Source organism: Protomyctophum parallelum (genome assembly GCF_964188405.1).
Source record: "Protomyctophum parallelum genome assembly, chromosome: 3".
NCBI lineage: Eukaryota > Metazoa > Chordata > Actinopteri > Myctophiformes > Myctophidae > Protomyctophum > Protomyctophum parallelum.
Genome location: NC_139698.1, coordinates 3357823 through 3372129, shown reverse-complemented (window position 1 = coordinate 3372129; position 14307 = coordinate 3357823). Strand labels below are relative to the sequence as shown.

The following is a 14307-nucleotide window of genomic DNA, read 5'->3' as shown; positions in this document are numbered from 1 at the left end:
TTCTGTACTGACCTGGTTCTGTAGGTTCTGTACTGACCTGGTGGTCAGTGGTTCTGTACTGACCTGGTGGTCAGTGGTTCTGTACTGACCTGGTGGTCAGTGGTTCTGTACTGACCTGGTGGTCAGTGGTTCTGTACTGACCTGGTGGTCAGTGGTTCTGTACTGACCTGGTGGTCAGTGGTTCTGTACTGACCTGGTGGTCAGTGGTTCTGTACTGACCTGGTGGTCAGTGGTTCTGTACTGACCTGGTGGTCAGTGGTTCTGTACTGACCTGGTGGTCAGTGGTTCTGTACTGACCTGGTGGTCAGTGGTTCTGTACTGACCTGGTGGTCAGTGGTTCTGTACTGACCCGGTTCTGTAGGTTCTGTACTGACCCGGTTCTGTAGGTTCTGTACTGACCTGGTGGTCAGTGGTTCTGTACTGACCTGGTGGTCAGTGGTTCTGTACTGACCTGGTGGTCAGTGGTTCTGTACTGACCTGGTGGTCAGTGGTTCTGTACTGACCCGTTGGTTCTGTACTGACCTGGTGCTGCTGCAGCAGGCTGAGGTACTTGAAGGCCTTTCCACACGTGGTGCAGCGATGAGGTCGTCCGTTCTTCTCCCAGTGCTGACGGCGGCGGTGGTCCTCCATGAGAGAGTAATACCTGAGTACAAATTCCTCCATGAGAGAGTAATACCTGAGTACAAATACCTCCATGAGAGAGTAATACCTGAGTACAAATACCTCCATGAGGGAGTAATACCTGAGTACAAATACCTCCATGAGAGATTGATTGATTCTTTATTGCAGACTCAGGGGAATCCATATCACAGTACAGAACAGCAACACAATAGATAAAGAGTAATACCTGAGTACAAATACCTCCATGAGAGAGTAATACCTGACCCAACAAGTACAAATAACTCTAAATGTTTCACTTCTATCAATACTGTCTGCAACGTAGATGTAGTAAAAGTCCTGTATTCCAAAATGTACTCTCAAGTAAAAGTACAAATGTATCGGCGTCAATGTGTACTCGTATTGCGGGAATGAAACCATTTCACAAGTTCAAAATGAGTACAAAATAGCTGATCTACAAGCTCACAATGTGTTGCGTTGCGACACATTGTGAGCTTGTTGATCTGCCTATTTGCAAATGGCCGAAATTGGGCATAGGGTTGAAGTGGGTCTAATCCAAATTAAAATCTACAAAGTAAACTAGTAGCCTGAGCTAACGTGATAGGTTTCTGGTCTAGAGGGGCGGGTCACGGCTCAGATTTGCGCACGCCCTGATTGGATCTCATCGATCTGTCCGTCACCCCCGGCCCCTCCTCTCCCCCCCTATAGTGCAGCGCTACGTCACATCATTTGGAGCGACGCCCACCCGAAAGGGTTGACTCCTCCCACTTTTAGACCAGAGCGGCCAATGCGTTCCTCCAGGCTTTACATTTTTGCACCAACAAAAATGAAAGCCTGGTACCGAGGCTAAGTAACTAGTAACAAATGTAGGGTTGAAGTGGGACTAATCGAAAAAATTTAAACTAGTAACTAGTAACAAACGTTTTCAAATAAATGTAGAGGAGAACAATATTTGGCTCTGAGAGAAAAAATCACACCCGTGTGAAGTGAGTGGTGCAACTCCGTGCTGTATTTCATTGAAGCACATTGAAGCGCCCTCTTGTGGTGTGAAACGTGCTCTCTGTAAGTGAACTGACCTGAAGGCGGTGCCACAGTCGGGGCACTCGTAGGGTCTCTCTGTAAGTGAACTGACCTGAAGGCGGTGCCACAGTCGGGGCACTCGTAGGGTTTCTCTGTAAGTGAACTGACCTGAAGGCGGTGCCACAGTCGGGGCACTCGTAGGGCTTCTCTCTGTAAGTGAACTGACCTGAAGGCGGTGCCACAGTCGGGGCACTCGTAGGGTTTCTCTGTAAGTGAACTGACCTGAAGGCGGTGCCACAGTCGGGGCACTCGTAGGGTCTCTCTGTAAGTGAACTGACCTGAAGGCGGTGCCACAGTCGGGGCACTCGTAGGGTTTCTCTGTAAGTGAACTGACCTGAAGGCGGTGCCACAGTCGGGGCACTCGTAGGGTTTCTCTGTAAGTGAACTCACCTGAAGGCGGTGCCACAGTCGGGGCACTCGTAGGGTTTCTCTGTAAGTGAACTGACCTGAAGGCGGTGCCACAGTCGGGGCACTCGTAGGGTCTCTCTGTAAGTGAACTGACCTGAAGGCGGTGCCACAGTCGGGGCACTCGTAGGGCTTGAGCGCGGCGTGGCAGCGTTGATGCTGCCGCAGCGCGGCGCCGTCAGAGAACGCCTGGTGGCATTCCTGGCACGACAACACAGACTCCAGTGAGTGGCCCTGCAGAGGCAGAGGGGCAGGGATAATGATCCATCACTTCTTTCATTGATAACCTTAAATGGTAAATGGTGCGTTTATATAGCGCCTTTATCCAAGGCGCTTTACACAACGCTGCGACGCGTTGTGGGCTTGTAGATTGGCTATTTTCAGCATGCAACTAATTGTAAAATGATTTATAGTGGATATAGGCCTATGTGTAATCTTAGTTGTAGTCACCATAGCTTAGTTTCCATTTAGTTTTCGTCAGTGGAAAAGGGGTAGTCGACTAAAACATTTTTCGTCTTAGTTTTTAGTCGACGAAATCAACCCTGACCCCTGGCCTTACCTGCATGTGTTTGGTCAACGAGCTCCGGACGCCGAACTCCTGGCGGCACAGCGGACAGCGGTAGGGCGTCTCCCGGGCGCCGCAGGCCGCCGCGCCGCAGCTGTGTGAGCGCAGCCTCTCCACCGTGGGGAAGAACTTCTCGCACGCCGAGCACTTGAAGGACAACGTCAGGCAGGGTCGGAGGGTCGCCTCTCTGCCGCCGCCGGGAGGAGGAGGAGGAGTCAGGATCTGATGCTGCTGCGGCTCGCTCTCCTGGTGGGGGGGGAGGGGAGGGGGGGGGGGGTGTCACAGTTATTATCGCCGTATAATGCTCTATTCGCAATGAACCTATTTAGACCTGGATGCCACCGATTAATCGATTTTCCGATTAATCGTCGGAGTCTCCGAAATCGATTATAATATTTCATAATCGTAAGGCTGCATGATATATCGAACATGTACCTTCATCAGTTGTTAAGTGCCTGCCAGACAGACAATCAGATGAAATGAAGGCAGTTGTAGAGTAGAGTGTAGACTAGTGAACTGAACATGTTCTCTTTATATCAAGTACTTCATACCAGCCTCTTATGAAACTACTTCTCCCCAAATCCCAAATTTTCCATCCTGAATGGCAGTAACTAGCATACAATGAGAACTGAGAAGATCTCCACAAAGGTTTACTCATCAAAACTGATTATAAAACTGTAACCATCAAAGCATGCACTCAACATATAATGGTGGGGGGGAGGGGGGTTCAATTCATCGATTATTAATCGGCAGAGCTGTCGATTATTCGATTTGGCTGATGGTCACTTTCTGGCATCCCTACCTAGGACCGATAAAACACCAGCTCAGAGGCCTTGTGGTTAGAGTGTCCGCCCTGAAACTGGGAGGTCAGGGGTTCGATCCCCGACCGATCCCAAAGACTGTAAAAATGTGACCCAATGCCTTCCTGCTTGGCACTCAGCATCAAAGGGTTGGTTTGGGGGGGGTCAAATCTACTAATCAAATGATTCCCGAGCGCGGCACGGCTGCAGCTCACCGCTTCAACAGATGGGTCAAATGTGGAGAACAAATTCCACTGCGGTAAAACCTGTGTGACAAATCGTACGACTTTGACTTTGACGTGACTTTGAAAGGCTTCTAAATCTTAACAGAAACCTATGTTTCTACAGTATGTCAGTGGTTCTTAAACTATTTCATTTCAAGGACCCCCCAAAAATATATGTAATTGGCCGCCGACCCCCATCTGAAAATATGTTGTTCCAGGGACCCCCCCCCCCCCCCCCCCCAGAAGCAAAGATTTGAGTTAAAAACATTCGCTCTGAGAAAATATAAATTCAAAGATTTGCACGATTTAAAAAAAGAAAATAGCGGATCTGCTATTTTTCAACAGTATAACAAAATGCTTAAAACACCAAAAGGGGGTGCTGTGGTGAATGTGTTTCAAGTCAAATCAATATAGTTGTTAGAATTATCTATGGGAGAACTGCGTTTTTGAATGATTTATTGAAAATTCTCTGTTGTGACTGTGTGACAACGAAAGACCTTCAGAGAAAGCTTGACTTGTCTGCTTCCAGGGAAAAAATCAACGGAGTTGATACAATGTTTAGTTTTTGTGTTGGAAGCCATTTAATGCAGACCAGTGTGTGTCAGTGGAAACCTCGTATGAATCTGATCTCAGGTCAGAATGTGTTAATGGTGTAACAGTGACGGCGCCCTACCTCGCGCTGCTCGCTGCGGTGTTTGGCGTGGGCGTGGCCACTGCGTTGCTCCTCCCTCTCCTGCAACGTGACGAGAGTTAATAAAAATAACTAAATCATTTTCGTTAACTGAACAAAATAAAAAACTATTATAAAAAGACAAAAAACAATAACTAACTGAAACTGTTATTGTGTTTAACAATAACACAACTTAACTGAAACCAACTGAGATTATGAAGTGATTTTTGGACATAAAGCTGTATGAAATACTGAGTCCCATGGTGGGAGTTCTGCTCTGGTTTTGGGGAATATCAAGTAGTTCCCATGCAGGGGCACTGGGGCCAATACTAAAACTATAATGAAACTATCCCTTAGTGGTCTGGCCCCCGTAAAATCTGACCCCCCCCCCCCCTTTCCCCTCACTGTATATGTTTCTTTTCCCTTTTTGCTTCCTTTATGATGAATTCCTGTTCTGTTCTTTATATAGAAGTGTCTATTTGTACGTCTCTAAATGTTTTGATGAATTGAACATGGTGGACCCTCTTGTAAACAAGTGTAATGCTTAATTGGGTCGTCCACTGCACAGTTAACAGTCTTTGTATTGAGTTTGTGCTTGAAATGTACTGTAATTCTGCAAACTGTTAGCCCATTGATGCCTGAGGCCGAATCTGGGAACGCCTTCTAGGGCCTGACCTAAGGTTTCTGAAAACCTTCAAATTCTGATGATTTTTTTAAATAGTTATGTTGCTACATGTATAGCAATAGCTGATGAGACACAGAGAGCGTGCCGGCATCAAGGGTAGAACAACGTATACGTTGCACCAGGCGTCAATGGGTTAATACATATTTCAATCAATCAAAAAAGTCACCCTGACCTCTCTCTCCTGGCGGTGCTGGCTGCGGTGCTTGACCAGCCCGCTGCGCTGCTGGAAGGTCTGGCCGCACTCGCGGCAGGTCAGCGGGTCCAGGCCGTCGTGGTGCGTGTGCGAGTAGCGGTGGAGGTTGTACATCTCGCGCCGCGAGAACATCAGGCCGCACTCCTCGCACTGGAGGCTCCGCCGCCGCCGCTTCACGACCGCCGCCGTCCCCCCCTCCCCCTCCCCCTCCTCTCCGACGCCTTCCGCCTCTTCTTCCTCGTCACCGCCGTTGTTGTTGTCCGCGGTTTCCATTTCCTCCGTCGTCGTCGTCGCTGGCGCTCCGTCGACCGCCACGCCTCCCGGGCCGCGGGCCGCGTCTTTGTCTTTGTCTTTGTTGTCGTCGGCCATTTTGTCCGCGTGGGACGGCGGCGGTGCCGGGGCGGGCGGGGCTTCTTCGCCAACGTCGTCGTCGTCTTCTTCGGCTTCTTCTTCCGGTTGGCCGACGGCGGCGGCGGCGTCGTCGTCTTTAACGAGGCGTTTCTCCGCGCCGCCGGGCGGCTCGGGCGGCGGTCGCTTCCCGCCGACTCCTTCACCGTTCCGCTCGTCGTCCTCGCCGTCCTCAGCGGCACCTGTTTTTGAACGACCGCGAGAACAACCAACACATCTTTAAAAACGGCCACGAGAACAACCAACACATCTTTAAAAACGACCACGAGATCAACCAACACATCTTTAAAAACGACACATGTTTCAACGAGATCAATCGACACGTAATTACATAATTACACCCGTAGGAGGCCGAAGACGTGTGGGCACGTTTTCAGGTCCTTTGTAATTATATAAAACATGAAACACAATTATGTACTCTAAAAAGATGTCTGTGTTGAAACCATTACGTTTTCACTGTCAGTGGACCAACACCATGCACATAACATGGCCTCGCTCGTCTGCGTCTTGAACAATACAGAAATAATTCACATGCATGCACTGTATTGCGATGATGTATCCTTTTGACAGATATCATGTATAAGTGCGTTTATGTTTGCGTCAATAAGAACATCGGTGCACCTTTCTCTGCGTCAGAGGCGGGGTCGTGTTTGTGGGCGGAGTCTGCGTCTTCATCGGATATATCCTCTATCAGTGCGTCCGTCTGTGGCGCTTCTCGTTCGCCCACGTCACTGCTGCATTCTGGGGGAATTTAAAACATTTAAAAAGGTGTTGTAAAAACTGCCTCCCCCTGGCCAGCTGGGGCGCCTGGTGGAGGGGAAAGGAACTGGTCTCTATACTGCCTCCCCCTGGCCAGCCGGGGCGCCTGGTGGAGGGGAAAGGAACTGGTCTCTAAACTGCCTCCCCCTGGCCAGCCGGGGCGCCTGATGGAGGGGAAAGGAACTGGTTGGAATAACGTGTTCCTTCCACACGTCCAACCAGGGAAACTCCCCCCTGTCAGGTGTAAAGGAGCAACTTGGACACTCAGGCATGAAGGAAGCATGAGTTCAAGTCCGTTGCTCTCCCCTTGTCCCCCATATATGGGGACTAGGTTGCTCTCCCCTTGTCCCCCATATATGGGGACTAGGTTGGTCTCCCCTTGTCCCCCATATATGGGGACTAGGTTGCTCTCCCCTTGTCCCCCATATATAGGGACTAGTTTGGTCTCCCCATGTCCCCCATATATGGGGACTAGTTTGGTCTCCCCATGTCCCCCATATATGGGGACTAGGTTGCTCTCCCCTTGTCCCCCATATATGGGGACTAGGTTGCTCTCCCCTTGTCCCCCATATATGGGGACTAGGTTGCTCTCCCCTTGTCCCCCATATATAGGGACTAGTTTGGTCTCCCCATGTCCCCCATATATGGGGACTAGGTTGCTCTCCCCTTGTCCCCCATATATGGGGACTAGGTTGCTCTCCCCTTGTCCCCCATATATGGGGACTAGGTTGGCGGAGGGTGTGTAGAGCCCAGGATCACATTAGATGATTGACACAGGGGTGAAAAATGGGTTACAAAATCGTGGGATAAAAAAAAAAGAAAAAAATGGTGTTGTAAGCACATCACCGCTGCAGTCTGGAGCAGTGTTCATTTTTGAGCGGTGCAACCACTCCACTCCCTTGTAGGTCTGCTACTTTTGAAAAATCATGAAAATGTGGTGCAAATGTTTGAATATATATTCTTTCAGAGCGAACGTTTTTAACTCAAATCTTTGAATATATATTCTTTCAGAGCGAACGTTTTTAACTCAAATCTTTGAATATATATTCTTTCAGAGCGAACGTTTTTAACTCAAATCTTTGAATATATATTCTTTCAGAGCGAACGTTTTTAACTCAAATCTTTGAATATATATTCCTTCAGAGCGAACGTTTTTAACTCAAATCTTTGAATATATATTCTTTCAGAGCGAACGTTTTTAACTCAAATGTTTGAATAGATATTCTTTCAGAGCAAACGTTTTTAACTCAAATCTTTGCTTCCGGGGGGGGGGGGGCATATTTTCAGATGGGGGGGGGGGGGGCAATTACATATAATTCTGGGGAAAAGACAAGGAAGCAGAGCTGGAGATAGCAGAGGCTAAAATGTTGAGGTTCGTTCTCTCTGGGAGTAACAAGGATGGATAGGATCATTGGAACACCAGTTATCATATTAATAATACATACTGTAATAACTACATTAATAATTACCAGGTTTCTTCCCCAGCAGCATCAGTATGTTACGAGAGATGTTTTTTCTTTCTTTCTCATTCTGGAAACGTCTCCCAAAGAAACTGCATGTTTGTTCTGCTTCTGGAGGCACGCACGCACGCGCGCGCAGCGCGCACGCACGCACGCACGCACGCGCTCGCGCGCGCGCACGCACTAGCGCGCGCGCGCGCACACACACACACACACACACACACACACACACACACACACACACACACACACACACACACACACACACACACACACACACACACACACACACACACACACACACACACACACACACACACACACACACACACACACACACACACACACACACACACACACACACACACACACACACACACACACACACACACACACACACACACACACACACACACACACACACACACACACACACACACACACAGAGTTAGGAAAGCCTTGACTAGGTACAGACTCCTTGACCCCACTACAAATTGAAGGTTTTTGTATAATCAGGGATGAATCTAGAGTTGCAACACCCACCTTTGATCCAAATCAAATTTCCTACCTGCTTGTATTAAACAACGTTAAACTCACCAACATTGCAGCTGTAGGGCAAGCTTGAATTATCAGCACTGTCTCATTGTATGTCCTTTTACATGATTTTATTTACCTCCGAGAATGAAAAACGTACGCGTTTCGGCCTGTATGGCCTTCCTGTATGCTGAGGAAGGCCATACAGGCCGAAACACGCACGTTTTTCATTCAGTTTCAGTTTCAAAAGTACACCTTTTCATTTTGCCTCATTCCTTGAAAAGGCTGGTCAATGAGGAGGAGGGCCATTTACATGTAAAATGGCCTTGTTATGTTTATTTTCGTTTTCTTTTCTTTTTTCGTTCGAATAATGTACAAATAGGAAGGACTGTAGTGTCAGTTGTATTCAATGTACTCTGTGAAATGTGTCATATTCAATGTGTCATATTCCATATTCCACTGCTGGCCTGCTCGCTTTGCCTAAAGAAATTGCAACAAAAAAATACGGGGAAGAAGCTTTTTGCTTCTAGGGGCCGACGGCATGGAACAAACTCCCACTGTACCTTCGTCAGGCAGCCTCTGTAGACATTTTTAAGGCTCAGCTCAAGACCCACTTCTACACTCTTGCTTTTCATTGATCTTGTATTTTTTATTTTTCATGTCCTCACTGTATTGCATTACTGCTTGTTTTTTAATGTCGTTGCCTTGCTTTTCTTTTTTTTTTCTCCATTGCTCTGTAAAGCACTTTGAGCTGCATTTCATGTCATGAAAGGTGCTATACAAATAAAGTTTTATTATTATATAATCCCATATGGGATGGGCCAAAGTGGCATGACACGAAAATAAATATTTCATTCATTCATAAAAAAGGACATACAATGTCTGCTGGCATTTTCTTCACCTCAACTTATATCTTCGAGCCTTAAGTTGCACCTAGAAGGATTTAGTTTGAACCTGGAGTGCTGCGGGGTGTCTGTCTGCTACGGCAGTACTTTTCTCCAAACTTGAATTATCCTCCTTCAATCTGCAACGTGTTTATTTGCACATAATGCAGGAGGCAGCAGCGTGACCCGTTAATAAAGAGTGCTTCCAAATTCCAACACTGACAGAAAAACAATATCACAGCACGGAATGTCTTTAGCAGAAAGTATAGCTCATAATATGTATGCGGTGGATTTTTATGAAAGAAACGTTTGGCAGATTGAAAGAGGACAAATTCAAGCTTGCGCTGTAATGTTTGGGAGTTTAACGTTGTTTTAATACAAGCAGATCGGAAATTCGATTTGGATCAATGGGCTGTCAATGAAGGGTATTGCAACTAGATCATCATCCCATTATTTAAAAAAATCTAGTGTTGCAAATTGCGACTAAATTGAATTGAAGACAAGACTATGCACAAAATGTGGTGGAAACAGAGCTACGCTTTCTAACAACCTGCCCCACTATACCAAGACATCAGAGACACAAACTTCCCACAGATTACACACACACGCCCAAAGTGAGTTTTTGAAACTATGACCAATAACAAAAATAACTCCCATACCTATTGGGAGAAATTAAATACAACAATGTGCAAAACACAGCAGCTCAAGATGTGTGAACTGCTGAGATCAAAGAAGGCTAGTCAATGGAATACAACCACCCTAAGGACTACTATTTGTACAGTAAATAGTAGACCGCAGTGCTATTAACCATATTGCACATGTAAACATAGCCCCATATGTGCCCTCTCCCTACGCTCATTCTGTAGCTCCGAGATGAGGTCACAGGATGGGCCCCTCCCACCCGCGTTTCAGAAACGGCGCAAGTTTCCTAAAACATGGTCTCCTATCCTTACCACACCATTAATCCAAAACGTGTAGTGCCGATCCAGGTTTACACTAATTCAAACTTAGGATCGGCACAGAAAATCCAACTCGCCATTTGAACTGAGCCTTTACGTCCCGTCTTTTGTCAGTCGCTTCCATGTTTATCAAGGAAGTTGAAAAGCTTTAGCGCCTCCCCGGCGCCTCCCCTGGTCGAAAATGTCCAACTGACTTCAGTTCACTCGACATGCACGCGCACACGCACACTTCCTTGATAAACATGGAAGCGACTGACTAAAGACGGGACGTAAAGGCTCAGTTCAAACGGCGAGTTGGATTTTCTGGGCCGATCCTAGGTTTGAATTAGTGTAAAAAAGGATCGGCCGTACACGTTTTGGATTAATGGTCTGGTAAGGATAAGAGACTATGTTTTCGGAAACTTGCGCCGTTTCTGAAACGCGGTGGGAGGGGCCCATCCTGTGACCTCATCTCGGAGCTACAGAATGAGCGTAGGGAGAGGGCACATATGGGGCTAATGTAAACAGAGCTGCCATCTTTAAACACATGTCAAATCTGAGGGTTTTCTTTTATGTATACTATTCAAAGGGTGGCACCTAAACCAAGAACAAATATTCTTAAATCTTCTATTATCTACAGAGCAGTAATAGGTTGGAATGCACTACCAAAGTGTATAACCAATACAAATACAAAATGCATCTTTAAAATCAAGTTAAAAGAACACCTTATGTAAACCATACTGCAGTAACCCTGGGGAAATAATAATTCATATGTATAATGTGTTGAAAGTGATTTTTTTGCTATGTTTTTCTATGTTTTTTTATTTTCTTATTTTATATTTTATTTTACTATGTTTTATTTTGAGTTAGTGTTTGTAAACAATTGTATGTATTGCCTTTGTTAAATGTTAAATGTTTGTCTGTGTCGGACCCCAGGAAGACTAGCTTTTGTCAAGGCAAAAGCTAATGGGGATCCTTATAAACAATAAACAATAAACAAATAATCTTGAGGGAAAAATGCTGCTATTTGTCCCAAAGTGACTGCAAAGAATTGCTGCTATTTTCTCTCTCTTTAAAAAAAAAAGCTTTATACCAAGTATATCACCATCATAACCACACAGATTGTGACATATAGCTCCGTTGACACAATGCTGTAGCCCTTCCAACTGTATATATACAGTATACTTTTCAACTGTGTTTATTATGTTGACACTTGCTTTGGCAATGTAAATGTATGTTGTTTCCCCATGACTTTTCCTTTGAACTGAATTGAGTTAGTGTCTCTAGTCTTGACTTCAGAGTACACATTGAAACACATGCTCCATTTGTACACTTTCACAGTTAAACAACACACACACACACACACCATTAGCTTCTAATGCTATCCACCAGCAGCAGCAATCACAACAATCCAACATTAGCGCGGGCACTCTCTCTCTCTCTCTCTCTCTCTCTCTCTCTCTCTCTCTCTCTCTCTCTCTCTCTCTCTCTCTCTCTCTCTCTCTCTCTCTCTCTCTCTCTCTCTCTCTCTCTCTCTCTCTCTCTCTCTCTCTCTCTCTCTCTCTCCTCTCTCTCTCTCTCTCTCTCTCTCTCTCTCTCTCTCTCACTCACTCACTCACTCACTCACTCACTCACTCACTCACTCACTCACTCACTCACTCACTCACTCACTCACTCACTCTCTCACTCTCTCTCTCTCACACACACACACACACACACACACACACAGTCTCTGTCTCTCTCTCTCTCTCTCTCTCTCTCGCACACACACACACACACACCTGTGTCCATCGCAGGACTTCCATCTGCGGGCTCCTCCTCCTCCTCGGCTCCCGAGGAGGGAGAGGACAGCTCGGCCTGGTGGTCTGGTGGTCCCCGGCCACGGGCCTGGTGGTGGTCCCCGGTCCGGGGAGCCCCTCCTCCGGGGGTCGGCGGCGGTGAGGCCTGCTGGTCCCGATCGCCGTCCTCCGGTGCATCACGCTGGGCTGCTGCTGCAGGAGCACCACCTCCAGCAGCCTCCACCTCCCGCTCCACGGTGCTCATTGGCTCCTCCACGCCGGCGGAGAGGCTCCCTGCGCCGGGCTGCTGGGGCAGGGAGCCCCGCGGCGGCGGCGGAGCACCACCACCACCACCACCACCGGGTCCAGTGCATTCTGCTGCTGCTTCTGGTGCTCCTATAAAGAACATCATGTCGCGGTTCCCTGGCTCTGCTGCTCCCCGCGGCGGGGCTCCTTCCCCCGGCGGTGGGTCTTTGTCTTCCTCCCCCGGTGGGTCTGGGTCTCCCGGCCCCGGTGGGTCTGCGTCCCCCGGCCCCGGTGGCTCTCCCTCCGGGGCAGGAGGAGGGGAGCGTCGCGGTCTCTCTGACCACTCTACAGCAGCGGCGGCGGCCATGTTGTTTACAGAGCAGAGAGACAACCACCCCGCTCCTTCAGTCAAGTTTAGTGTTGCCACATTGTGACAGAAACAAGCAAACCAGGTCTGTTAAAACAAGCACAGAAGAAGCGACCACTGGGCTATTAGAAAATGGCAACGCAATCTTGGCAGGAAATCATAATATAATCTAATAATCTCGGAAAAAAGTGACAAATGTGGAATCTTTTTTTTTTTAACATTTTAACAACGCAAATCGGGTATGTATGTATGGGGGTCCACAGCATATTTTTTGACTGTACTTGTTTTTTAGGCTTATTGATTGATTGAAATATTTATTAACAGTTTGCAGAATGAATTACAGTACATTTCAAGCACAAACTCAATACAAAGACTGTTAACTGTGAGTGGACGACCCAATTAAGCATTACACTTGTTTACAACAGGGTCCACCATGTTCAATTCATCAAAACATTTAGAGACGTACAAATAGACACTTCTATGTAGTTACAGAACAGAACAGGAATTCATCATAAAGGAAGCAAAAAGGGAAAAGAAACTTATACAGTGAGGGGGGAAAAGGGGGGGGGGGGGATTCCGATTTTACGGGGGTCAGTTTCGAATTGCAGCCGTTCGTAAGTGCCCTTTGAGAGCGGTTTTGAAGGAGTCAAGGGATTCACATGTCTTAATGACTGTTGGTAGGGCGTTCCACTGATCGCTACTGGGCTATTAGAAAATGGCAACGCAATCTTGGGGGGAAATCATAATTAATAATCTCGGAAAAAAGTGACAAATATGGAATCTTTTTTTTAACATTTTAACAACGCAAATCGGGTATATATGTTACGTATGTATGTATGGGGGTCCACAGCATATTTTTTGACTGTACTTGTTTTTTAGGCTTGTTTTTGAGTGGTGCAACCTATAGACCGATTCCGTACCGGTTTCATGGTCGCAGCCTACGTATTTCCTGTAGGCGGACTCGACGTAGCTGCGGGGGTAAAACCCTCACCAGGCGCACCTCTTCCACTACCATTGCTCAATGGCTCTGGTCTCCGCCACCGCGGTGGATATTAGACATTCCGTTTTTATTTTATTTTTATGTTGCCACTACTGTTGGAGCAGCCATAAACTACACAGGTTCATCTCGATGTTCTGGGCATCTTTGTAATGTTAGTGTTAGTAAAAAAGCAGGTAAAGGAGTAAAGTTTGAGGCAAACTAACATCAGTCACTCTGCCGTTCACTGTAGTGGAAGAGGTGCGCCTGGTGAGGGTTTTACCCCCGCAGCTACGTCGAGTCCGCCTACAGGAAATACGTAGGCTGCGACCATGAGACCGCTACGGAATCGGTCTATAGACAGCTATATGTGTGTCCCTGGCTGTGTCCGTCCGAGCACGAAAATAGTGTTATAGCGTTTGTTCACCACCAAGTGGCACTGTTATTAAGTACACTGTCTCTAAATGTTCTGATGAATTGAACATGGTGGACCCTGTTATAAACAAGTGTAATGCTTAATCATGGTGTGTCCAGAGTAACAGTTTTTGTATTGACCTGTACTTTCGTTTGGATGTAGGCAATCAATCAATCAATCAATCAATCACATCGGAGGAAAACATGTGGGGTCAAACCCCGCTGTGATTGGCCAGTATATGGTCAAACCCCGCTGTGATTGGTCAGTACGGTCAAACCCCGGCCAGTACGTCTGAGTGGCGG

At 47.0% G+C, this 14307-nt stretch overlaps 1 protein-coding gene across 1 annotated transcript in view; it reads right to left on the bottom strand.

Moving 5' to 3' along the window:
* Positions 1-12614, bottom strand: part of LOC310856076 (uncharacterized protein) — a gene marked incomplete at its 5' end in the record, with an annotated part of 38196 nt that extends 25582 nt beyond the window's left edge. The window contains 8 exons of the mRNA XM_083761293.1: positions 523-643; positions 2201-2337; positions 2663-2914; positions 4366-4425; positions 5220-5830; positions 6270-6389; positions 7877-7978; positions 12005-12614. Coding sequence (XP_083617419.1) covers positions 523-643; positions 2201-2337; positions 2663-2914; positions 4366-4425; positions 5220-5830; positions 6270-6389; positions 7877-7978; positions 12005-12614 — 2013 coding nt within the window. The remainder of the gene's footprint in view (positions 1-522; positions 644-2200; positions 2338-2662; positions 2915-4365; positions 4426-5219; positions 5831-6269; positions 6390-7876; positions 7979-12004) is intronic.
* Between the last annotated feature and the right edge of the window lie 1693 nt (positions 12615-14307).